Consider the following 27,959-nt stretch of genomic DNA (forward strand, 5'->3'; position numbering starts at 1 on the left):
TTCTAGGCTTTGCTGCTGGGAAGCAGTGAGAAAGGGCAGACAGCCTCACAGACATTGGGATAAGAGATGGAAAAGCAAATGGTGAATCAGACTTGACTTGTACCTAAAACATTGTCCGAGTCAGTGGGAAATTACTTTAAAAATTATTAAGGTAATGCGTTCCCATCATTATTCTAAATCAGCACAAAATTCTTCAACAAAAAAAGCAACTTAATCACATAAGTAAGACAATCTATGCCAGTTAATTGCCCCAAGCTCCAAACAGCATCTTTTCCATTCATTTTAATTTTATCCCATTTGTACTAGTTTCTATTTAAAAAGAAAAAGATTACTAGCTATTAAATACCTTAGCTGAAAAAAAAAAAAACAAGATAATCAGGGAGGTTGTGACCAAGTTTACAAAACCACAGATTTACTATGTTTAAATACGTGTTCACAGGCTATAAAACTGTTGACTGTGGCAGAGGAACTAAATTTCTAGATTAAAGACACCTTTGGATATAGGATTCAAAGTTAAATAGCACATTCTTGGGGGCAAGAATACTTCATCAAATGTATGTACAGATTGCAAGTTGTGTCTTGATTTTGGAAACAGTTGTATAAAAAAATGAACACCAAGAATCAAAGAAATACCATATCTGAACCACTGACCCCTGACACATATCACCTTTAGGGATACATTGACTTTTGTATATGGTCCTTTGGTGTTATAAATAAAAGTCAAAAATACTGCTAAATTAAATTTTAAACTAAAATCACTTATCCATTGATTTACATTAATATTTTTGAATTTATCTTAACTGAAAAAAATCCAGGAGGGGCTATAAAATACATAATAAAAATTGATATCAGAGCTAGTGTGGGATGATTCTGGGGTCTGCTGATGCTAACAGAGACCACCTTTCCCTGGATTTGCTGCCATGGTCTCCACAGCTGCCGACTGTAAGACTGTTATCAGCTCTGCCATTGACTTCCTTTGTCAAGATGGATTTGATGGCATGGCCTGGACATTGAACATTCAGAGTTCTGGGGAAATCCAACTGAAGAAAGCAGCAATTTGCCATAGTGATTAAGGTGAAGATGGAGCCCTACCTCTGTTTTTGTTGAGAAGCAGGAGGCTTAGTGGATTTTCTGTGAGAGCTGCATTTCCTGGGAATGACGAAGGTTCTGCCTTCAGATAGTACACTGGTTAAGGTATATGGAGATTGCAAGCAACAGAAACATACTGTCTAGCTCTACGTTCAAAGAGAATTTATTGGAAGGATATAGATATCTGCACAAACCTAAGTGTTTTAATCCACTATGTCACTGCTGTGACTAAAAGACCTGACAAGAACAATTAGAGGAGGAAAAGTTTATTTGGGGGCTCACAGTTTCAGAGGTCTTAGCTCATAGCTGGTTGATTCCAACCTTTGGGGCTACAGGTGAGGTAGAATATCATGGTGGAAGAGTGTGATAGAGGAAAGCATTTGGGGACATGGTACCAGGAAGCAGAGAGAGAGAGAAAGAGAGAGAGAGAGAAAGAGAAAGAGAGAGAGAGAGAAAGAGAGAGAGAGCTCTACTCAACAAGGACAAAATATTAACCCCAAAGGCACACCCCCAGGAATCCACTTCCTCCAGCCACACCCTACCTGCCTATAGTTAATGTAAGGAAAAATGCAGCTCAGCTCCGTTCCAGCCCCTCCCACGGAACTGCCGCTGGGCACGCCCCGTTTCAGTTGCAGCTCGACAATAGCTCCCAGAAAAATCCACAGCGGACACAAGGCCTCATGCAAGAGACTTTATTATGCGGACAAATAGTGCGTCTGCTCCAGGGTGAAAAAAAAGGAAAAGGGAAAGATGGCTTGGACGCTTCTCCCAGATATTGGAATCTCCCGGGCTGGAAGGAACCAATAGCAGAGGAGAATACTTGCAAGCTGACTGATGAACCAATAGCTAGCTAGCATGTTAGGATATAATGTGGGAAGCAGGAAAATGGTTGTAGTGTAGGCCGGAAATTCCTGTAAGAGGCGGGCGGAGCACAGATTGACAAGTGGTTGGGAGGCGGGGAGAAATGGCTGCACCTGGAAGTGCGGAGTATCGGTTTTGTATTACAGTTAATTCTATCAGAGGATTAATGTACTGACTGGATTAAGGCTCTCATAACCTAATCATTTCACCTGTAAGTCTTCTTGCATTTTCTCACACAGAAGCTTTTGGGGGACACCTCACCAAGGAAGAAATAACCATAACACCAAGGAAAAAATTCTTGGGTTGAAAAGAAGAAACCATTCATTATTTTAATCACTCCTTTGAAAGTCCTTACTGAGCACCTATTGTGATCCAGTTCAAGCACTGTGCACACACTATAGACAGTGCAGTGAATTAGACAAACCTGATCCTTACCCTTATGGGCCTTATAGTTGAGGATACAGACTGAAAAAACTAAAAATGTATCAAATATTTTCCATTCCAGGTAAAAGGTAGGATGGAGGCAAGTAAGATGGTCAGGAAAGTCTTCTCAGGGGAAGTAATATTTAAACTGTGATATGAATGAAAAGGAACCAACCACATAGAGTGCAAGGAGAAAGGTGTTCTAAGAAAGTGGAAATGGTATCAGCAAAGGCCTGGAGACAGAAAAGAGCTTAGTCCTGCTAAACACAAAAGTTAGAGCTGTAGAAGAAAAAGAAATTCTGCCTGGAGTTCCTGGTCCCCCCTCCTTTTGGTATTACTATTAATTCTGACTTGACTTTTAGTATCTCTTTGTTTCAAGTTATGCTTTACCAAAACTTGTCATACTTGTATACTGAGGGTTATTTCTACAAAAGGGAGATTGCTGTGAGCTGAAAAGCAGCCCAAGAGCTCCTTACTATAGGGAAGGAATCAGACAATGAAGACTGTCACTTGAATCTACCCTCTCTCCTTCCAGGAGATGCTGGAGGGGTTTGAAGAAGTGGCTAAAAAATAGTACATGCCAGTGTGCTTATCACAGCATCTGCTGGCAAGGCAACCACTAAGGCTTAGAAACTGGGGAGTGCACTGGGTCTCTTGGATTCTCCAAATCCTACAGCAGAGATTCCTAAACTATTTGGTGGAGAGCATCCCAAATAGTTAAGTGAATGTAACTTAACCTTCAAAGACAAAGAAGTTTGGGAACTTGGTGGCCCTGGGATAAAGTTATGATCTCTTTAAATTGTCACTATAGTGAGGTGGTAGTCACTGTGCGGGGGAAAGAGACTCAAGACCCCAGAAAATCCTTATAATGGCAATCCTCATTAGTGATTTCTTTTGAACAAAGCTGTATGATCATGAAAACTATTACTGACAAAACAATAGGAGAACTACTCACCTGATTCCTGTGGTCCTACAGATCCCTGATTGAGATCACATGCTCTAACAACCCACATTCAGTCTTTTGCTCCAGGAAGCCACATTGGCAGGACCACGTGACTCTACTTGGCATTGTGGGTTTCCCATTGCTACCATATCTTACTCTTTAGTTATCCATGAAAAAATGCTCTGAGGCTTCCTTTGGTGCTTGTTCCAGGCTCCTTGACTTCACCAGCATGATGACCTGTAACTGTCTTAGTAGCTGGGACACATTCCACAGGGTACAACAATCCTCTGCACATAACCCCAAAGCAATACTGAATTCCATTATAATCTCATAAATAGCTAGAGAAGGATTTCAATACTATAAGATTTCAAATAATTCGATCTCCCTTCCAACCTGAATTGATTGTGTTTACTTGAATCCTGTCCTGATAGGTGAATGACAGAACATAGGATTCAAGGATTGAGGTGACAGGCATTGTTTCAATCATGTAAGAAAGGAAAGTCATGAGTCTTATGCAGAGAGGAGATGGGCAGGTTTTGGGGAGAGTCTTGCTTAGGGATTTCTTTTTGGGGGCAATTGCTAGACTGGTCATCAAATGCACAGGCACTGTTGATGAACTAAGGTGTGTTGCCATTCCCAGAAATATGCCATGGACTACTGGAAAGACAAGGGGGTCCCTGCAGAAAGGTTGGTCACAGGTTTCCCCATCTATGGAGGACCTTCCAGCTCAGCACTTCTAATCCCTCAGTTGGTGCCCCCGTCTCTAAAGCAGAGTCATCTGGTCCTTTCACCTGTGAGTCTACCCCTGGGCTTACTATAAATTAACTAACTATATATAAATTAACCAGGCTTAAAATGCATCAGGGGAAATTCTTTCGCTAAGTCACTGTGTTACTCTTCTCTGGTGTTCCTAAGCCCTGGTTTCTCATTACTGGGAGCATAAGCAGCTTGATGACTGCAGAACATTTACTTAGAAACAAAATGATCTGAATTTCCCTTTCAGGTTTTAAAACATCATTTTTTCCCATAACCCCAAAGTAATACTAAATTCAATTATACTCTTGTAAATAACTAGAGAAGGATTTCAAATAATTTGATCTCCCTTCCAACTTGAATTGATTGTGTTTACTTGAATACTGTGCTGAAAGGTGAATGACTAGCAAGCAGTGTTTGCCAAAGACCCCAGAGGGAAGAAGCACCTAATCACATCTGGCCATGCTCGCCATTGCCCAAATAACCTCTGGGTACAGATTAGTTAGAATAGCTCGTGTCCGTAGGTCGGCGTCACATAAATTTGTCTCTCCACTTTATGAAATATATGAGATTAATGTGGTTTCCATGATGTCCTCTTTTCCATCTGCTTCCCATTTCTTCCTAGTTTTCCTCCCATTTAAGTCATTTCTCCTCCATTATGACATTGGTCTGTGAAGTGCTCTTTACCTTCTTCACCCCACACCTATAGATCTACACATTCTCAAGCAGAACCACAAATGCCTGGATTGAAGACCAAAAGTCCCACCTGCTGAGAAAGGCACTGAGTGGATTGGCTAGGACAACACTGAGAATCACCAGTATAAGGTGTGGACACTGAATAAATTACAGTTCTGGCTCTGACTCCTGCATTCATCAGGGACCTGTTTTCCTAAGATCTGTGGTATCAAACTTTTAATATGCAACGAGGAAGGGTAGACTAACCTCATTATTACTTTTTCCTCAAGGCAGAAAAAATGTGATTAAATACAATTTAGTATTTAATAATACAATGTTTAATATATGATAGAGCACACTGACATACACTGGAAGACTTTAATATTATTTAAATTGATTTCCAAATTTTGAGTATGGATCTCTATTAGTACATGTGCATGGTTTGCTGCAATTTGCAGCAATTGGCCATTAAATTCCACTTTGTCACAGATTCTGTGGTGCTGCATGTCAAGCTACATCCTCTCGTATTTCATGCAGTTTCTAAATCAGTCTTTGTTATATTGTAAGCTCTACTTCACTAAGTACTATGATTTTACTCCATTAACCCAATCTTGTAAGCCCCTTGAACAAATCCAGACATAAAATAAATATGACCCACAATGTTTTCTCTTTGGTACTGTATTTATTTATTTATTTATTCCTTTTGCAGTACTGGAGATCCCCGCCCTAGCACATGCTAGGTAAGGACTCTCCTACTGAGCTATAATATGTCCAGCTCTTATGGTATTTTTTCTTAAGTATTTGTGCCATTTCTTAGCAGCTTAGCATTTTAAGGAACGCTGAGGATTAACTGAAGTTTTATTACAAATTATTTTTGGTCACATCATTATTATTTTATTATTGAATAGGATGTGTTTTTGACTCTTTCTTTCTGTGTGTGCATGTGTGTGTATGTGTGTGTATCACTGTGGATTGAACCCAGGGCCTTGCCCATACTAGGCAAGCTCTCCACCACTGAACTACACCCCCAGCCTCAGATTACTATTTTAGGAAAGAGAGTTTCCTTCCCTGGGAAAAACTTTGAGCATATGGACCAAATAGTGTGAAAGATGTTCCAATTTGCTGTCAATAAACTCCAAAGAAGGGGCAAAAGATACTGAATCAGAAAAAATAATGCTAACTTATTGTCTCTGAATACACCTGCATGTGTGTGGATCCACAGCAGAAAAGGGAGGGATGCATGTAGGAGGGGTGGTAACAGTTCATCATGATTCTCAAGTCATAAATGCTTCTTGACAAGTTAACAGAATCATTCAATCATCAGATTAAAAGACGTCTATGTACGGGGCAAGTTTTTAACCTCAGGTATCTTTATTTTAATATTCCAGTTTGGTTTTCAATAGAGACTTTTCTGACCTTCACCATAATTATTTCAGAAGATCTTGACTCTTATGGAATTAGGCTCCTCCAAGTCATTCACCCAGGAGATTTTTGTCTCTTACTATCATTTTCTCTAGCTAACACTTGTTGTGGGGTGGCTCTCAGGGTTGTGGTGGGCTGGAGCCTTTCTGTGGCCACTGTCAGCTTCTCACTCTTTGAAACCCAGACCTTTCAGATTTTCCACCTTTTGGATAATTACTAAGAGGTCTAAGTGGGTACAAAAGGACATATCCATTAAAAGATAAGCCAGACCCCTGGGTATACACCTCTGTAATCCCAGTGACTGGGGAGGGCTGAGGCAGGAAGATTGCAAGTTTGAGGCTATCTTCAGCAACTTCATGAGACCCTGTCTCAAAATGAAAACAAAAAGGACTGGGGCTGTAGCTCATTGGTAAAGTGCCCCTGGGTTCAATCCCCAGCAATTTCCACTGGGAAAAAAAAAAGTTAAGTTAGGCCACTCTTAATGCCAAACCTGAACAAACTATATTTGTGAGTTATGTCAGTTAATGTTGGAAATTAAAAAAGCCTACTTACTAGGCCAGAGTTTCTGGATAAGTATTTTACACATGGCTGTTGTGGGTTCTGACCTTTATATCCCCAGGCTAGGTATAAGGCTCCAGAGGTCATTCAGACTGAGGGCAGGTCCAATGCATTAGTCACCCTGAGGAAGTCTCAGACTTCTGGCCGGCCTCAAGGAACTAGTAGATTAGTGTATGTTGAATTCTAGTATGTTCCCAGTGCCTACCACTGACAGACAGAGAGTAATAAATTCAATATGTATGTTGACTGACAGATTAAATAGATGATGTAATGGGAAGGGGGGGAATTTTTGGTTCTGTGTGTTTTATGTCAGTCTGGGAAAGGCAACCAAATTAGGGCCTTCCCACGCTACATTAAAGCTTGGAAGAGCTCATAAATTAGGAATGTTTTCACCTGCTTTTAAGCATCCTTTATATCTAGCAAGCCCACATCCTATCCAAGCTCTTGATATGTGTAGGACACCAGCTACCTATTACCAGAGCTAGTTGTAGAACATATAAGCCTGGTATCTGGAAATTACGAATAAAGGGCAAGGACTCAAGAGTATTTCACTCAAATGAAACCATCTACCATGAACCCCCAGATCATAAACCAGCAGCAGGAGACAGGACACTTAACCAGTCTTTATACTCGCAAATTGCAGTTGTGAGCCCCTTAACACGCCCTGGGCCCCAGCTTGAAAGACAAGTGGGCCACAGTAATGCAGAAGAAGAGCAGCTCTGTCCTCTATTCTGAAGATTCTGTGATCAGGAGAAGTATGTGAAGGAAGTGACCACTTCTCAATCGTAATATAGGCTTAAGTAAGCCACACGGTTCCGATGCTTTCTAAATTCTTTGTCTGTGGATAGCTGCAATGAAAGACAATGTTCTGATGAGAATCCTCTGGTTCTAGTCTTCGTGTGTGTGTGTGTGGGGGGGGGCGCTGAAGATTGAACTCAGGGCCTTGCATGCAAAATAGAAGCATGCATTCCAGCTGTGTGGACCCAGGTAAGCCCCAGTTTCAAAGTAATGTAGCCTTAGTCATTTTCTCAACATCTGTGTACATCTATCCTTTATTATCTTTCTATGATGAATAGCATAGTCTGAAATATTTGCTACTCGGTAGATGTTCTAGTAGTTGGTTGCCTTCTTGAAGACAAGGATTATATGTTTAATTCCTGAATGTTATCTAAATGCCTTAGCACAATTATATTAATATGTTAGGCATTTGAAAATATTTGTGGTATTAATCCTAAGCTCTACTAGGAAAGAAATGCACCTCAAGAATTATGATAGCTAACATGGACTGAGCATACATTACATTACTGTGTTAAATGTTTTTCTGCATTCTCTCAGTGTGGAATCTCTACAACCATATCAGATCAATTCTATTATTATTTCATTTTAAAGATAAGAAAACATATGCTTAGAAAAGTTAAAGTACTTGCTTAAGATCATACAGCAAGTCTACACTGGAGCTAGTATTTGAACCCACGCAGTATAATCCTGAGTTCATGCTCCTAATCAGAGTACTCTATAGCTCTCCAATCATTTAACACTCAAGTGTTTTCAGAAAGAACTGTATTAGGAGTTAAAAGGTCTGGATTCCAGCTGAATGAATTAATGTTTCTGGGTTCTAGTGTCATCCATTGTCTTAGAGGGATATTTCTTCTGAATCTATTCCAAAAGATTACTTGAGGAACAGATAAGAAAACATGACTTTTAGTCAGTCCTATACACTGTTAAAAATCTAAGAAATTGTGTAAGTCTCCAAATAGGATCCCCATATTTGTATGCACACAAAACTACATATAATTTTAGGGGACCAAGAACTTCATTTACAGGCTTTTGGTTATGAACCCTTGATACATATGAACATGTTAGACAGTGATCTACAGAAATCCAATTGTATTACCTCAGCTTTTAGGGTTCTTTTCTCTAGAGTTGGAACCTGAGCCCAGTCTGGAGATCCAAATTTCATTGGCCAAGTAACTTTTGGGAGTGGTTTCTTCTCCGGGTTGTATGTACCAGGACTAGAAATAAAAAAATACAAAAATTATATCTAATGAGTCAGTGACATAAGACAAACTCCATGGCTATCCCTGAACTTGACTTAACCCCTTGGGAAAAGCAATGGACTGACTAACTTTTTAATGCTGGGCAAGCATGGGGTTCATTTACTTGTTAAAGTATTTCTTATGAGCTAAGGTAAAGACTGACTCTAAAAACTATTTCTACAATTCTGTGTCCTGAGCTGAAAGACCAGAAGATCACAGAAGAGGTGGGTGATAGAAGAGATTCATGACAGTGATAAACTAGTTCTATGATGAAAGTTGTTGATTAAAATGCCCAGATAATCTATTTGTAATCTAGGGACATGAAAGCAGAACCAATTAAATTTCTTGGCCATGGATTACTTTAGAATTGCCTCTGTTCCTAAAATTTTATCTTTTGAAAACTACACTGAGATTTCATCTCATTCCAGTCAGAATGGCAATTATCAAAAAAACAAGTAACAATAAATGTTGGTGAGGATTTGGGGGAAAATGTACTCTCATACATTGCTGGTGGGGCTGCAAGTTGGTGCAATCACTCTGGAAAGCAGTATGGAGATTCCGCAAAAAAACTAGGAATGGAACCATCATTTGACCCAGTTATTCCACTCCTTGGCATATACCCCAAAGACTTAAAATCAGCAGAACATGGTGACATGGCCACATCAATGTTTATAGCAGCTCAATTCATAGTAGCTAAGCTATGGAGCCAACATAGATGCCCTTCAACAGATGAATGGACAAAGAAAATGTGGTATATTTGCACAATGAAATATTACTCAGTCATAAAGAAGAATGAAATGATGCCAATTGCTGGTAAATGGATGCAACTGAAGACTGTCATGCTAAGTGAAATAAGCCAATCCCCAAAACCAAAGGCCAAAAGTTCTCTCTGATATGCGGATACTGACTCACAATAGGTGGGGTGGGGAGATGCAGGAGCGAGGTTCACTGAATTGGTACAGCGGGGAATAAGGGGAAGTGAGGGGAAATGGGAATGGGAAAGACAGTAGAATGAATGGGACATAACTTTCCTATATTCATATATGAATACACGACCAGTGTAACTCCACACCATGTACAACCACAAAAATGAAAAGTTATACTCTGTGTATGTATGATATATCAAAATACATTCTACTATTAAGTATAACCAAAAAGAACAAATATAAAATTAACAAACAAACAAAAAAAAAACTCTGTCTTTTGGTGTTGATTCTACCATGGGGGAAATATGCTTAGAGTGGACATGGGGGTCAAGACTTAACACTTCAACTTCCTTAAAGCAAACTCGAAGAAGTTACTTTCACTCTATGTGTCTTGGACTTCTCGTCAGTAAAAGAAAGACCCTGACCATGTCACTTACAATTTCATATATTCTGAATGGTTTCCTAACACATTTAGCATAAGCCCCGTGATCCCTAAGGCCTCTACTCCAGCCTGCCCCTGTCTCCACTCTTCCTCTTTGCTCACTGCCCTCTAGCCATAGGAGCCTTCTTTTCTTCACACCAATTTCCTTCCCAATTTACAGTCTTTGCTTTTCCTATCTCTTCTGCCTGGGATTCCCTGTCTCCAGATCTTCCCAGGGCTGCTCCAATCTTGTCATTCAAAATCTGATCAAGTGTCATTTGCTCAGAGCATCCTTCCTTAACAACCCTATCTAAGGCTGCCTCAGCCCATTGCTTTCATATCATTGTCCTGTTTTATTTTCCTCACAGCACATTTCCAGGTCACTGTACTTCCTGGTTTGTCCACAACAGCCCTAGCTTATGGCTACTTCCCTTTCACTCTCATTAGTATCACAGTTTGATAAAATACATGGTCACCATCATTACTACTATTGGTATTTTCTTGTATACCTACTTCTCATCCATTTGGACTCTAGAGTCCAAGCTTAGAGGCTTGTGTGGTGGGTTTACTGCAAGAACTCTGCAACCCACAAAGTACAACCTACCTACAAAGTAGCTGGGTGTGGTGGCCCAGATCTGTAATACCAGGGACTTGGGAGCTGAGGCAGGAGGACTGCAAGTGTGAGGCCAGCCTAGGTGACTTAGTGAAATTCTATCTCAAAATAAAAAAGTAAATGGGGCTGAGGATGTGGCTCAGAGATTCAATCCCCAGTACTGGGAAAACAAAACAAACAAAAACAAATGGGCCAACCCAAACTCTTTGGTATATTAATAAATATTTACCAAATGAATAATTGTGATTTTGCAATTACACAAGAGACCTGGGAGATAAGAGGTTAAATATTTAAAGATGGGCGATTGCTTATTTAGTTTGGTTACAATCACTGGTTTGTGTACTTCTTTTCCTATTGCTTTTCATTGAACTGTACTAGAAAAGAGGTGACATACCCAGGGTAAGAAGGGTCCTTTAAATAGCTCTGAAATCGAGGCACCAAGGTATTAAATGGAGCAAAATTTTGCTTTGGTTTTTCCTTCCAATTCTTTACTTTCTGGTACAGGCCTGGGTGAAGTGTCAATTCCTATTACCAAGAAAAAAAAGTCAATGTGTTAAAGGGAGATATACATACACAAAAAGCCTTCCAGGTAAAAAACCAGAATCGTCCTCTTCCTATTTATAAGTCAGCTATGGTTCAGTCACTTCGAGATATACAAATAGACTTATGTAGGTAGAAAACCAAGCTATATGAGTGAGTCAGTCATCCAGGATGCGTAGTGCACAGGTTGTAATAAACCTAGGCTGAGTAGAGAACCAAGACAAGTTTTGCAGTCACTATGTCCACAGCCCCACTGAGAAATTTTGAGACTCAGTATCCCTTGAGTTTCCATGGAAGAAAACATCCAAAAAAGATTAGGATCCTTGAGCTGAGAATGTAACTCAGTGGTAGGGTACTTGCCTAGTATGGGCAAGGCCCTGGGTTCCATCCCCACCCACAGAGAGAGAGAGGGAGAGAGAGAGGGAGGGAGAGAGAGGGAGAGAGAGGGAGAGAGAGAGAGAGAGAGAGGGAGAGAGAGAGGACATTAGGATCTTATTTTAAGATTAGACTTAAAATCCAATCTCACAAAAGGATAGAAAAGTTGTTTTTTAACTGACAAGATAATATGATGTGTATAAACACAGTTTCCAGTATTTTGACCTTGCACATCTCAGCACTAAAATCCTTCATTGGGATTATTTCCCCAGTGAACTGTTTTTTGCTATCCCCCCTCCACATTTCTGCAAAACTAATGACCAAGCTTTACATACAGTCACATGGATCACCCTAAAATCCCAGAATTTTACCTTGTGGACTGGCTTAAACCTCACAGCTGTTCTGGCTCCAATAGCATATCCTTTTATACTGGTCGGAATCTTAGTTAGGTTGTATGCCAAGCCATACCACTTCGAGCAGTTATATATGTATAAAAAGAGAGAAAGAGTAAAGAAAAACATCAATAACACAGTGAACTGCCCTCATCTGAACTACTCTGTAAGAGATATTCTTGTCTTGACTCCTTCAAGGTTAAAAACCACACAAATAATTACATAAATAATTGCATAAATAATACATGTAATTTTGCAAAGGGTTGTGTTATGATTTAGATATGAGGTGTCCTCCAAAAGCTCATGTGTGAGACAATGCAAGAAAGTTGAGAGATGAAATAATTGGGTTCTGAAAGCCTTAACCTATTAAGTGCTTTAATCCCCTTCTAGAAATTACTTGGTGATAACTCTAGGCAGGTATGGTGTGGCTAGAGGAGGTGGGTTCCTGGGGTGTGCCTTTGGGGCTTATATTATGTCCTTATGAGCAGAGCTCTCTCAGTTTCCTGATCATTATGTCCTGAGTCTCTTTCTTCCACCATCATGTTCTGGCCCAAGGAATGGAGTCCACCATCTATGGACTGAGACCTCAGAAACCATGAGCTCCAAAATTAACTTTTCGTCCTTAAAATTATTCTTGTCAGGTCTTTTGATAGCCGCAATGAAAAAGCTGACTAAAACAGGGATGTGGTTGTATAGGTAGAATAAATGACATTTTTGTGCATTCTAATAAATCCAATTTTTTGAATCTCAGGAGATCTGAATTTGCTCCAGTTGCAATAGGCAGCCTGAGGGTAGGACTAACGGGAGGGAAACTGGCATTGCATCCTAGAGTTTGTTTTCCAGGAAACCCGGGTCTCACTTCCATATTCAGGAAACAGATCCTTGTAAGGGAAAGCGAATACTCACATCTGTTATGTAACATCCAGGCCCTGTGTGGGGAAATCCCCTAAGAGGAAGAAACTTGTTCCCCAACCGGTTTGGGGGATAGAAGTGAGGAAAGAGCCTTCTGTGTTGACATGATCCAAAGGAGTAGTTATCCACCCTCCCTGAAAATCAAGAAAAAACAAACTCCAGGTTAGGGAAGACACAGGGGTCTATGCGAGCTCCTTGGAGGAGAGGAGTGACCAGACAGGTAGAACAGAGGGGGCTGGGCTCCATCAAATTCTTAGAAAAACCGCACCAAACTCCACCCAGGGGGAACTGCACTTCCTTCCCCTTCAGCCTTCCCATCCTCGCCACCCTTTTCCTTCCCTCTGTTCTGGACTCCTCCGCATCCCGCTCACCATCATCTCTGAAGTACATCGCGCCCAGCTTCCACTAGCACTGTGTACTCCGTTGCCAAGGGAACGGAGGCGCTTGCCCGGCCCCAGCTGGGGAACTTCGGGCGCCGAGCACCGAGCCCGGTTGCCAGCTAGTGGCGGCGCCCAGAGCCAGTATTGCGCGTTGGGAGCCCGCACCTCGGGCGGAGAACCAGGGGGCCGTGAGTTCAGCAGCTGGGCTAGGGTAGGAGGTCTTTAGACGCCTGACTGGAGGGGTGCGTGGACGAGGCGGGTGGCAAAGGGCTTTGGAAACCGCCACAAGGAATGAACTGCTGAAGAGGCAGAGAGGGGGTTCCCCATACCCGAAAATCGAACTTCAAGGATGGAAGAAAGTGGAAAACCGCTGCAGCTGTGTGGATGGCGTAGGAGGGTGGGCAGGGGAGTGGGAGAAGCCGTGGAGCTGAGAGCTAGTTCCCTACGAGGACTTAGGCCCATTTTCCTATTTTCTAAAGCCCTTCAAATCAGGTTGCCCCCTTCTACCTTACTGGGGCGGGGGAGGGGAGGAGAAAGTTGGCGGGGCGGTGGGATGGTGAGAAGGTGGAGACCAGCATGAATCTTTAAAAAGACTGGTGGCTTTGAGTGGAACAGTAAGAGTGCAGTGGAATCATAGAAGCGCTTAATAGTTTTAAAAATTCTTGGGCAGTCCTTTAATTTCTAAAGCCCCCTTTCCCTCACCTCTAAAATTGGACTAATACTAACCTTCTGTCGGGATACTGAAAGGATTAAGGTAATAGAATCAAAACAATGCATTGATCAACTTTGTAGTTGATTAAACAAGAGGTTATTATTACTGAAGATAATGTCCATCTAGCTTATGAGTATCCATCCACCTTAACCAAGAAAGAACGTCAGGGTGTTTGTTGTTGACTTCTTAAGTTGTCCTGGATGTTAACACTAACTTGTTTCATTAGATTTTAAGTTGGCCTTAGGAGTTGTCCAGGTGTGGGAGGTAACAGAAGACATAATGTAACTGGTCCAGACTACCCTTTGTCCCCTTAAGGATGACCAGGGATCCACACATACTCTGGGTTGGCATTATCTTCATTGGTAATTTTATAGATCTAATGAAGGGTTCCCCAAAAGAGTGATACTGAAGGCTGGAGGATATTTTGTAAAATTGTGGAAGCATTTATTTATTTTTATTTTGCATTTAAAATATTTTTTATGTTTTAAATTGGCATATAATTCTGCATTTTTATGGATTACCATGTGATGTTTCAGTACGTGTTTACATTGTGTAATATGCTAATCAGGGTAAGCATATCTTTCTCCTCAAACACTTATGGACTCTTTGTAATTAGAACAGTCAAAATTCTTTCTTCCAGCTGGGTGCCATGGCACACACCTGTCATCCCAGCAGATCAGGAAGCTGAGGCAGGAGGATGGAGAGTTTAAAGCCAGCCTCAGCAACTTAGTGAGACCCTAAGCAACTTAACAAGACCCTATATCCATGGGGAATGTGGCTCAGTGGTTAAGTGCTCCTGGGTTCAGTTCCTGGTACCAAAAAAAAAAAAAAAAAAAAAAATCTTTCTTCCAGTCGGGGAAAGCATTTTTGTTTAAAAATTATCAAGATGATGCTTCTGGTCAATGGGTCAGGGAGGTTAAACATCCTGCAGTGCACTGTCTAGTTATATAATGAATTGTTTCATGTCCCATATAACATTCAAATGTCCTGCTGGTCTCTATAAAAATCTTTGGAAGTACTTATATTATTAGTACTAAAATTGTTTTTCAAGAGATAATGTAGAAAGCCCAGTAACAAAGAAAGTTGTTAGGAGGAGCCAAGCTTAAATGGAATAAAGGTAGAATCTCAAAGTCATTGTACAATTTACTCCAAGCATTCTGTTACTCAAAATATGACTATGATAATGCCAATGGTATATAGGATGTAAAGAGATTTGGTATTGAATTTATAATTTTCACTTTTACTATTATTTTAGGTAATATTAATTAATGTTTGCAGGTTCTCAGTGGTTTTTTGAAAATCTTATTTACATTATTAATGTCATGAAGCATTTCATAAAGGATGCTGAAAATATGGCAACCAATTCCTACACTGATAGACTGATTTACTTCAGACTAATCTTGTAGCTAAGAAAAACTGGGTAGAAAAGCTGGACAAAACAAAAATATATATGTTTCAAGTTATCAGAGATATTAAGGAAGAAAAAAAAATGCAGGTCCTAAATCCCAGAGAGAAGAGAACCCGTAGTGGTGAGTCCAACAGTTGGTGCTGCTGTTCTCTTTGGACATTTGCTAATTAAAAAGCTGACGGAGAAGCAGAAATTTGAGCAGAGCTTTGCACAGATGGTTTGAGAACTGGGGAAAAAAATTAGGCAGGCTGTGGAGAGAGGGAGACTGGAAAACACCCTAGGATTCTAGTTAGGATTCTAAAGAGATAAGCCCTGGAAATAAAGGTAAACAAGAAATAGATGAGCTCTCCAAAGCCCCTAAAATCCAGCTTTGCATCACTCCCCAATTGTGCTAAAGTAATTGCTTCTTCCCTTGTTGCATTCAAGAGACAAAAGTAAATCATCTCTTAACTTTAAGTTCTGCAACTTCTGTTGCAGAAGTCTAAGAATAAGAATGGGAATAAGTAGATGTAATTTTTGGTATAATGTTTTAAATAGATTTGACTCATTAAGAATGTATTGAGTTAAACAACAATCAGTCCAGCCTAGAGTATGAAAAATGATTATATGATTATATTCAAGAAAGTAACAAGGTGGAGAATATAAGAAGCAATAAAAGAGAAAAAAACCGTAGAAATAAAAAAATTACCACCACTGAAAGTAGGAACTCAATGCATGAAATAGCAGATTAGAAAAACTGAACAAAAGAATTAATGAAATGAAAAATGGATCAGAAGTATGCAGACTTAAGGTCGGAGAAGCAAAAGGGTAGAAAATACATAAAATAGTGTAAGAGATAGTACAATCAAAGTACAATGAGTAATAATGAAAAGTTCTGATACATTTGTATTTGAAGTTCCACAAGGGATGGAGATGGAGAATGTGGTAGATGCAAGAGTTGAAGAGATAATGGCAGAGAATACTTCAGAAACTGATGAAAAAATTGAACCAAATGTTATAATCTCCAAACTCCCCAAACCAAAGGTGGAATGTTTTCTCTGATATGCGAAAGCTAATTCACAGTGTGTGGGGGGACTGGGAAGAACAGAATTACTTTATATTAGGTAGAGGGAAGTGAGGGGAGGGAAGAGGTATGGGGGAAGGACTGATAGTAGAGTGAAACAAACATTATTATCTCATGTACATGTATGACTGCATGCCAATGTGATCCTGCAATACGTATAATTAGAAAAATGAGAGATTACACTCTATTTATGTACAATCTGTCAAAATGTATAATGCATTCTACTGTCATGTACAACTAATTAGAACAAATAAAATAAAAAATTTTAAAAGTGTTACAACCTCAAGTAAGACAAACTCAAAGCAAACCACTTGGTCCTATCATAGTAAAGCCGATGAAAACCACAAAGAGAAAATCTTGAAAACAGATACAAAAGACACGCTATTTTCAAAGAAGCAAAAGTAAGCCTAATAACTGATGTTTGACAGGTCAGTAGAATCCAGGAGACAATCCAATAGTGTCTTTAAGTTCTGAGATAAAAAACAGTAAAAGAATGAAATACACTAGTGTAACTCCATACCACAATGGGAAGTTATACTCCATAAATATATAATAAGTAAAAATACATTGTACTGTCATGTATAACTAAAAAGAACAAATAAAAAAAGAATGAAATACAAATTCCATAAGAAAATTAATAAAAAATGAATGTATGTCTACTAGTATCAGACAAAATGAAACAAGAGACAGTGATAAAGAGATTTTAAGTAGTGAAAAGTCAACACCCCTAGAACCTGTAACATTTAAAAATGTATATGCATCCATCTCACAAAATAGCATCAGAATCTATAAAGCAAAAAATTGATGGAATAAAATGAAAATGAGATCATTCTACACTCATAATGGGGGATTTTAATACACTACTCCCAGTAATTGATAATGTAAGAAGACAGAAACTATCAGTAAGTACGTGGAAGATTTGATCAACACTACTATCAAACTTACTGAATTGACACACAAAGAGTATTGCTTTGATACCTAAGGAATTCATATTATTTTTAAGTCCTTGGAAACATTTACCAAAACTGTCCATGTGCTTGGTTATAAATATTTAACAAATTTCAGGAGGAATAGACCTTTATGAAGATGAAAATAGATACATGAAAAAAATCATTAGAATCAAAAGTCGTGTGGTAGCACACACCTGTAGTCCCAGCTACTCAAGAGACTGAGGCAGGAGGATTACTTGAGTTCAGGAGTTTGACCCAACCTGGGCAACACAGTGAGATCCCCATTTCAAAGAAGGTGAAAAAACAAACAAATCCCAAAGTTGGTTCTTTAAGAACACAAATAGATGGGGACTGAAAATGGAGCCAACAATGTTATAGGTAGTTATGGATATGTCATAATAAGCCCCACTGTTATGTATAACTCTGATACACTAATAAAAGCATTTAAAAAATAACACACCAGCAGCTTAGGAGGCTGAGGCAGGAGGATTGTGAGTTCAAAGCCAGCCTCAACAAAAGTAAGGTACTGAGCAACTCAGTGAGACCCTGTCTCTAAATAAAATACAAAATAGGGTTGGGGATGTGGCTCAGTGATCGAGTTCAATCCCCTGTAACCCCCCCCCCCAAAATAACACAAATAGGATTGATAAATCACTGATAATAATGTTTGGGGGAAAATAAGAGAAGGTACAAAATGCCAGTATGAGAAAGGAAAAGGGAGATACTTTTACTGATTTTATAAACATTAAAAATTTATATTTTTAAATCACTGGAAATTATAAATTACTTAGCAATTTTGAAATCAGATAAAATGAATATATTTTTAGAAAATTATCATGTCCAAACTAAGAAATAGAATTTATGATTTAAGATTTCTCATGAAGAAAATCATAAAATTAAAGGGCTTCACCAGAGAATTCTACCAATTATTTAAAAAAGAAATAACACCAACTCTGTATAAACCAGTAAATAAATAGAGATGCCATTACCAAATTTATTACGTAAGACTAGCAAAATTAGTGATGTTATAAGAAACAAAAATTTGTCTTATGATATAAATGAAAAAAATCCTAAACAAAATTTAGCAAACTAAATACAGATGGTAATTTCAAGAGGAAGTTGTATTTATCTCAAGAATGCAAGCTTGGTGATCCAAGATGGCGGACTAGAGGATGACTGCATCTCCAGTCGCTCCAGAACACAGGATTCAAGAAGGGGAGGCACTGAGAGACTTGGACTGAAATAGAGCCATGGGGTGAGTCTCCCCCACCGGGTGAAGCTCGGCCTGGGTGGCAGGCACGGATAGGGGCGCCTTATCAGAGCAGGGCAGGGCAGCTAGAGTCTTCCCCAGGTAGCCCTGCTCACTCCAGCGGTGGGCTCCTCCCACAAGGCCAGCTTCTCGGAGCAGGCCCCCCAGTGAGAACCTTTCCGCACAGAGCCAGCTCCAAGCCCTGGAACCAGTAGCGGGCTAGGGGCAGCTTTCTTTGGAAGCACTGCATTATCAAGTTCCTCCAAGACTTCAGGCACTGAAGGCTGGGAGGTGATACACTGGAACTCTACAGGGACACTATAAGCCAATAGAGGAAATCTGCAATATCTCAGAGTCCCACTGACATCTGACCAGTATGAGAAAACAAGGGAAGAAAATGTCCCAAACAAACCTAGATACTATATCAATAAAATCCAATGACAGCACAGCAGGAGAAATGTCAGAAAGGGAGTTCAGAATGTACATAATTAAAACAATCAGAGAAGCAAACGAGGAGATGAAAGAGAAAAGGCAGGCATTGAAGGAGGAGATGAAAGAGCAAATGCAGGCATTAAATGAGCGCACCAAGCAACAGTTAACAGAGCAAATATGGGAAGAAAGAGATCATTTCAATAAAGAGTTAGAGATACTGAAAAACAAACAAACAGAAATCCTTGAAATGAAGGAAACAATAAACCAAGTTAAAAACTCCATAGAAAGCATAACCAATAGGATAGAACACCTAGAAGACAGAACCTCAGACATTGAAGACAAAATATTTAATCTTGAAAACAAAGTTGACCAAATAGAGAACATGGTAAGAAATCATGAACAGAATCTACAAGAATTATGGGATATCATGAAAAGGCCAAATTTAAGAATTAATGGGATTGAGGAAGGCTTAGAGAAACAAACCAAAGGAATGAACAATCTATTCAATGAAATAATATCAGAAAATTTCCCAGATCTGAAGAATGAAATGGAAAACCAAGTACAACAGGCTCATAGGACTCCAAATATACAAAATTACAACAGACCCACACCAAGGCACATTATTATGAAAATACCTAACATACAAAATAAAGACAGAATTTTAAAGGCTGTGAGAGAAAAAAATCAAATTACATTCAGGGGGAAACCAATAAGAATATCAGCAGATTTTTCAATCCAGACCCTAAAAGCTAGAAGGGCCTGGAACAACATTTACCAAGCCCTGAAAGAAAATGGATGCCAACCAAGAATCTTATACCCAGCAAAACTTACTTTCAGATTTGACGACAAAATAAGATCCTTCCATGATAAACAAAAGCTAAAGGAATTTACAAAAAGAAAGCCAGCATTACAGAACATTCTCAGCAAAATATATTCCATGAGGAACAGATGAAAAACAACGATGCAAATCAGCAACAGGAGGAACTAGCCTAAAGGAATAGCCAAATAAAGGAGAAACCAAATCATGTCAAAAAACAAAAATGAGTCAAATGACTGGTAATACAAATCATATCTCAATAATAACCCTGAATGTTAATGGCCAGAACTCATCAATCAAAAGACATAGACTGGCAGATTGAATTAAAAAGAAAAATCCAACAATATGCTGCCTGCAAGAGACTCATCTCATAGAAAGAGATACCCATAGATTAAAGGCTAAAGGATGGGAAAAAACATACCATGCACACGGACACAGCAAAAAAGCTGGAGTATCCATCCTCATTTCAGATAATGTGGACTTTAAGCCAAAACTAGTCAGAAGGGATAAAGAAGGACATTACATATTGCTTAAGGGAAGCATAAATCAGCAAGACATAACAATCATAAATATCTATGCCCCAAACATTGGCTCATCCATGTACGTCAAACAAATCCTTCTCAATTCCAGAAATCAAATAGACCACAACACAATAATACTAGGTGATTTTAACACACCTCTCACCACTGGATAGATCGTCCAAACAAAAATTGAATAAAGAAACTATAGATCTCAATAACACAATCAACAATTTAGACTTAATGGACATATAGAGAATATACCACCCAACAAAGAACGAATACACTTTCTTCTCAGCAGCACATGGATCCTTCTCTAAAATAGACCATATTTTATGCCACAAAGCTACTGTTAGCAAATACAAGAAGATAGAGATACTACCTTGTACTCTATCAGATCATAATGGATTGAAATTAGAAATAAATGACAGAATAAAAAACAGAAACTTCTCCAATACCTGGAGATTAAATAATACACTATTATATGATGAATGGATAACAGAAGACATCAGGAGGGAAATAAAAAAATTCTTAGAAGTAAAGGATAACAAAGACACATCATATCAAAATCTCTGGGACACTATGAAAGCAGTACTTAGAGGAAGATTTATTTCATGGGGCGCATTCAACAAAAGAAGTAGAAATCAACAAATAAATGACTTAACACTACAGCTCAAAGCCCTAGAAAAAGAAGAGCAGACCAACACCAAAAGTAGTAGAAGACAGGAAATAGTTAAAATCAGAGCCGAAATCAATGAAATTGAAACAAAAGAAACAATCGGAAAAATTAACAAAATAAATAGTTGGTTCTTCAAAAAAATAAACAAAATTGATAAACCCTTAGCCACACTAACAAAGAGAAAGAGGGAGAAACTCAAATTACTAAAATTCGGAATGAACAAGGAAATATCACAACAGACACGAGTGAAATACAAAACATAATTAGAAGCTATTTTGAAAATCTATACTCCAACAAAACAGAAAACCTCGAAGACATCAACAAGTTTCTAGAGACATATGAATTACCTAAACTGAACGAGGAGGACATACACAACTGAAATAAATCAATTTCAAGCAATGAAATAGAAGAGGTCATCAAAAACCTACCATCCAAGAAAAGTCCAGGACCAGATGGTTTCTCAGCTGAGTTCTACAAAACCTTTAAAGAAGAGCTCATTCCAATACTCCTCAAAGTATTCCATGAAATAGAAGAGGAGGGAACCCTCCCAAACTCATTCTATGAAGCCAATATCACCCTGATACCTAAACCAGACAGAGACACATAAAGGAAAGAAAATTTCAGACCAATATCCTTAGTGAACATCGATGCAAAAATTCTCAACAAAATTTTAGCAAATCGCATACAAAAATATATTAAAAAGATAGTGCACCACACGATCAAGTGGGTTTTATCCCAGGGATGCAAGGTTGGTTCAACATCCGGAAATCAATAAATGTCATTCACCATATCAACAGACTTAAAGTTAAGAATCACAAGATTATTTCAATAGATGCAGAAAAAGCATTTGATAAAATACAGCATCCCTTCATGCTCAAAACACTAGAAAAAATTGGGGTAGTGGGAACATTCCTTAACATTGTGAAGGCCATCTTCGCTAAGCCCATGGCCAATATCATTCTAAATGGTGAAAAACTGAAAGCATTCCCCTAAACACTGGAACAAGGCAGGGATGCCCTCTTTCACCACTTCTATTCAATATCGTCCTTGAGACTCTAGCCAGAGCAATTAGACAAACCAAAGAAATTAAAGGGATACGAATTGGAAAAGAAGAACTCAAACTATCCCTGTTCGCTGATGACATGATTATATATAGAGGAACCAGGAAATTCCACCAGAAAACTTTTAGAACTCATAAGTGAATTCAGTAAAGTAGCAGGTTACAAGATCAATGCTCATAAATCCAATGCATTTTTATACATAAGTGATGAATCTTCAGAAAGAGAAATTAGGAAAACTACCCTATTCACAGTAGCATCGAAAAAAATAAAATACTTGGGAATCAATCTCACAAAAGAGGTGAAAGACCTCTACAATGAGAACTACAGAACACTAAAGAAAGAAATTAAAGAAAACCTTAGAAGATGGAAAGATCTCCCATGTTCTTGGATAGGCAGAATTAACATTGTCAAAATGGCCATACTACCTAAAGTGCTATACAGATTCAATGCAATTCCAATTAAAATCCCAATGATGTACCTTACAGAAATAGAGCAAGCAATTATAAAATTCATCTGGAAGAATAAAAAACCCAGAATATCTAAAGCAATCCTCAGTAGAAAGAGTGAAGCAGGGGGTATCGCAATACCAGATCTTCAACTATACTACAAAGCAATAGTAACAAAAGTGGCATGGTATTGGTACCAAAATAGACAGGTAGATCAATGGTACAGAATAGAGGACATGGACACGAACCCAAATAAATACAATTTTCTCATACTAGACAAAGGTTCCAAAAATATGCAATGGAGAAAAGATAGCCTCTTCAACAAATGGTGCTGGGAAAACTGGAAATCCATATGCAACAGAATGAAACTAAACCCCTATCTCTCACCCTGCACAAAACTCAACTCAAAATGGATCAAGGACCTCAGAATCAGACCAGAGACCCTGCATCTTATAGAAGAAGAAGTAGGTCCAAACCTTCAACTTGTTGGCTTAGGATCAGACTTCCTCAACAGGACTCCAATAGCACAAGAAATAAAAGCAAGAATCAACAACTGGGATAGATTCAAACTAAAAAGCTTTCACTCACAAAGGAAACTATCAGTAATGTGAAGAGAGAGCCTACAGAGTGGGAGAATATCTTTGCTACTCATACTTCAGATAGAGCACTAATCTCCAGAATCTATAAAGAACTCAAAAAACTCTACACCAAGAATGCAAATAATCCAATCAACAAATGGGCTAAGGAAATGAACAGACACTTCAAAGAAGAAGATATAAAAGCAATCAACTGATATATGAAAATATGTTCAACATCTCTAGTAATAAGAGAAATGCAAATCAAAACTACCCTAAGATTCCATCTCACCCCAATTAGAATGGTGATTATCAAGAGCACAAGCAACAATAGGTGTTGGCAAGGATGTGGGGAAAAAGGTACACTCATACATTGCTGGTGGGGTTGCAAATTAGTGCAGCCACTCTGGAAAGCAGTATGGCGATTCCTCAGAATGCTTGGAATGGAACCACCATTTGACCCAGTTATCCCACTCCTTGGCCTATACCCAAAGGACTTAAAATCAGCATACTACAAAGATACAGCCACATCAATGTTCATTGCTGCTCAATTCACCATATCCAGATTGTGGAACCAACCTAGATGCCCTTCAGTTGATGAATGGATAAAGAAACTGTGGCATATATATACAATGGAATATTACTCTGCCATGAAGAATGATAAAACTATGGCATTTGCAGGCAAATGGATGAAATTGGAGAATATCATGCTAAGTCAGATAAGCCAATCTCAAAAAACTAAAGGACGAATGATCTTGCTGATAAGTGGATGAGAAAATATAATGGGGGGTGGGAGGGGTTAGCATTAGGGTTAGGGTTAGGTTTAGGGTTAGGGATAAGGAGGGTGGTAAGAATGGAGTAAGGAAGGACCGTATAGAGGGAAAAGAGGGGTGGGAGGGGTGGTGGGGAAGGGGAAAAAAATAACAGAATGAATCAAACAACATTGCCCTATGTAAATTTATGATTACACAAATGGTATGCCTTGACTCCATGTACAAATAGAGAAACAACATGTATCCCATTTGTTTACAATAATAAAAAAGAAAAAAAAAGAATGCAAGCTTGATATAACATTTGAAATAAAATGAATATAATTTGCTATTTCAACAAAATAAAAAAGGGATTATTAATGAATTAAAAAATAACATTCAATATCCATCATAATTTAAAAAAATACATCTCTTAGTGAACTAGGAATAACTTTATGCATCCGATAAATATTATCTATAAAAACTTGTATAGAATACACTTAAGATGAAAATCTAAAAAATTTTCTCCTGAGATTGAAATCAAGATAAGCGTGTCCACTATCACTATATGATAATCCATTGAATAAAACGTGACTACACAAGTCCATATTAATATCCATTAAAAAAATAAGAAGGAAAAGTACTCACAGAGTGAAGAAATAATCATTTGGTAGCTGACATATTGGTTGTTGGATCAAAAAGAAGTTATGCACAGATGCCAAGGTAGCTGAGTATGGATGTTATGAGGGACATTACCGTTTCTTGGTGTTGTATAGGGACATTATCTGTGATAGATATTTTGATGTGTTGACCTAGCTAGGCTAATTATTCAAACATGGCTCTAGGTTTTACTGTGAAAAGATTTTGTATATGTAATCGAAATCCTAAGTCACTTGACTTTAAGGAGATTACTTAGTGTAATCCGGATGGCATGACTTAAACAGTAGGAAGGTTTTTAAAGATAGGACTGAAGAGAGAGCAGAAGCAGGGAAGAATAGTTTCCACCCTTGACAACAACCTCAGTCCCCAAAGCTTGCCCTTGGTTTTCCCTTTCTGGGTGCCTGCCTCAATTTTGGATTGATTTAGCCAACCCCCCACAATCTGAAACAAATCCAGGTTAAGAATTCTTTTACTGAAAGTTTTTTAAGAGTACCAAAGAGATGAAAGACAAAGAAAGGCTGAGAAATTACTCTGTATTTGTTAGGGTTTGGATGTGAGGGGTCCCCCAAAAGCTCATGTGTGAGACAGTGCAAGAAGGTTCAGAGGAGAAATGATGGGGTTGTAAGAGTCTTAACCCCATCAGTGATTTAATCCCCTGATAGGGATTAACTGGGTGGTAACTGAAGTAGTCCACTATGACTGGAGAGGTGGGAATTGGGGTATGGCTTTGGGTTATATATTTGTATTTGGCAAGTGGAGACTCTCTCTCTCTGCTTTCTGATCATCATGTGAGCTATTTTCCTCTGCCATGCTCTTCTGCATGATATTCAGCCTTACCTTTAGCCCTGAAGAATGGACCTGGCTATCTATGGACTGAGACCTCTGAAACCATAAGCCTCCAAATAACCTTTTCCTCCTCTACAATTGCTCTAGTCAGTTCTTTTAGTAACAGCAGAGAAAAAACTGACTAAAACAGTATTAAAGGATATGGATGAACATGACAGTAGAAAGTGGCATGATTCCTGGGTGGGATCCTGCATGAGACAGGAAGAATCACTCTTGGCTCAGCTAGCAGAGTTTGAACAGCACTATTATATTGATGCTGAATTTCAGTTGGTAGAGTTTTATTGGTGCAATGCAGGAGAGAATCTTTGGATGGTTATGTTGGAGTTGTTAGGAAGAATGGGGCAACAAGTCAGAAAAAGTGTGTATAAAGGAAGCAAGAAATAGAATACAAAGTAAAATTTTACAGTTGAGGAATTTGGGTGAAGAAGATAAGGATTTCGTTTTACTCTTTTTATAACTTGTCCTTGGGTTTGAAACTATTTCAAAATGGTAATTTTGAAAAAAGTCCCACCTTTGAACATTGCTGCACTGGGGACAAAACCTTCAACACATGAGCCTTTGGGGAACATTCCAATTGTAGTGGAATTGTAAATTTGTCAATGTGCTCACTTTGGAAAACTGTCTGATGGTCTTTATTAGAGCTGAACATAAACATCTCTGTGACCTACTAATTTCTACCCCTTGGTATTTCCTCAGCAGGAATGTATGCACTTGTGTTCCAAAAGACATGTACACGAATATTAAAAGCAACATTAATCATAATATTCCTAAATTTGAGACAAAAATGTCCATAAACAATAGAATGGAAAAGCAAATTGTGGAATATTTATATAAATGACTACTATATTAGCAATGAATATGAACAAAATCCTGCATAGGCAATAATATGATCTCACAATGTTGAATGAAGTAATTCAGACATGAACATTTACACACTGCATAAATCAATTTATATAAAATTTAAAAATATATTAAAAATAATCTATGAGTTAGAAATCAATGTAGGGAGACATTCAGTGGAACAGACTGATAAGGAATATGAATGGCGTTTTTCTCCTGACATATTCACAATGTGTTCAGTTATGATTAAAACCCTTTTGGTATATGTCATAGAAAAATAAAATAATTTATTTTTAAAAATTTGGCAACCCGAGCAAATTAACCATTTCCTCAATAATAACAAATTCACATCCCTCCTTTCCTTTTTTCACTTCAGTGGTTTATAATTTGTCTAGGTATGTCCCTGTTTCAGCTAAAGCTATTGACTTTTTTCTATTATCAAAAACAAGTCGGAAGTGTTATTGTTCACTAACACTAGCTTTTGTTTTGCTGATCACTTAAAACTATGCTCTTCTATTTTCTTGAGCTTGTATGAAATGACTTTTGAATTTCTCTTAATTCTAGACTTAAGTCATTGTGCAATATATGGGGCAGCAGCCTGACTACTAAATGGTCATTCAACATTGGTATGTCTGAGCATTTGTGTGCTGAGATACATAGTATTTTATTAGAGATTAGTTTTCTCCTTTACATTACAGTTATGGCACCACAAAGAGTTGTTTGTGAAATCATGTGTGATAGGTTACATTATCTATGAATTTAATTTTAGGATAATAAAGGGGGTATAATACAATAATTTTTTACTCAAAACAGGTCTTGGATCTGAATAAGGCTGAGACTACCTGATCCAGGGAATAAAAACCCTGGGAAGGTGTGTCTGGACAAGGGAGGCAGGGCAGAAAAAGACTTGCTAAATTCCACCTTCTCAACCTTCTTACATTCAATGCTCCCATCTGAGAGCATAGAGTAAACTTTGAAGCCTCTTGAACATGAATTTTAACAAATTGATCTGTGTTTACTAATGTATGATATTTTGAAAGACACTTAAGCTACCTAAGCCTTGGTTTGTTTATAAAGGGGCACTAATCATTTCTTCTTATGGCTTCCTTGAGAATTCAGGAGTTAACACGACCAAATCTTGCACAAGTGATTACCCTATAATTGACCTTTAACCAATGTTAATGCACTTCCCATCTTCCACCTCCATGCCAGGACTGCGACTGGCTCTAAGGGTATCTTCATGCAAATAATTATTTAAAAAAATGCTTCCTCTTATCTGTGCCCTGGACCAGGCTCCTCAGGTAATCCTGTGCCCATGCCACCTCTTTCCAATTAGACTCCAATACTGAAGGAATGAATTTTCATGCATGTACTAGACAAAAAAGAGATTACCTTGACCAAAATTCCAAGTGAATGGCTGTAGCTGTAGCAAGGTTTTGAATTTCCAAATCCCAGGTAGCTCATCTAACTTAGAATTTGTCGATTTCCGAGGTCTGGACAAGAATAGTTCATCTGGGAGATTTTCAAGAAGCGTGGCTCTCTCATACACTATCTCCATGAGTTAACACTCTCTTATGTGGACTTTAACCAAGGAAATAAGTGCTTATAAGACTGGCTGCTAAGCAACTGCCCCAC

At 38.5% G+C, this 27,959-nt stretch overlaps 1 protein-coding gene across 1 annotated transcript; it reads right to left on the bottom strand.

Moving 5' to 3' along the window:
* Positions 1-5,194: 5,194 nt before the first annotated feature.
* Pifo (primary cilia formation) lies at positions 5,195-27,882 on the bottom strand. Its single transcript, XM_047561190.1, has 6 exons — positions 27,717-27,882; positions 12,934-13,073; positions 12,007-12,105; positions 11,115-11,245; positions 8,619-8,736; positions 5,195-7,572 (listed from the first exon to the last, which is right to left on the bottom strand). The coding sequence occupies exons 1-6, from the start codon at positions 27,880-27,882 to the stop codon at positions 7,504-7,506; spliced, it is 723 nt and encodes a 240-aa protein (XP_047417146.1). The 3' UTR covers positions 5,195-7,503.
* Between the last annotated feature and the right edge of the window lie 77 nt (positions 27,883-27,959).

This window comes from Sciurus carolinensis, chromosome 1 (genome assembly GCF_902686445.1).
Source record: "Sciurus carolinensis chromosome 1, mSciCar1.2, whole genome shotgun sequence".
NCBI classification, from domain to species: domain Eukaryota; kingdom Metazoa; phylum Chordata; class Mammalia; order Rodentia; family Sciuridae; genus Sciurus; species Sciurus carolinensis.

Coding starts and splice junctions, on each gene's coding strand:
- Pifo (XM_047561190.1), bottom strand. CDS start 27,882: ATGGAGATAGTGTATGAGAGAGCCACGCTTCTTGAAAATCTCCCAGAT. Junction 11,246..12,006: donor GGTTTAAGCCAGTCCACAAG/GTAAAATTCTGG, acceptor TCTTGGTAATAG/GAATTGACACTTCACCCAGG. Junction 8,737..11,114: donor AAGGACCCTTCTTACCCTGG/GTATGTCACCTC, acceptor TTTTATTTCTAG/TCCTGGTACATACAACCCGG.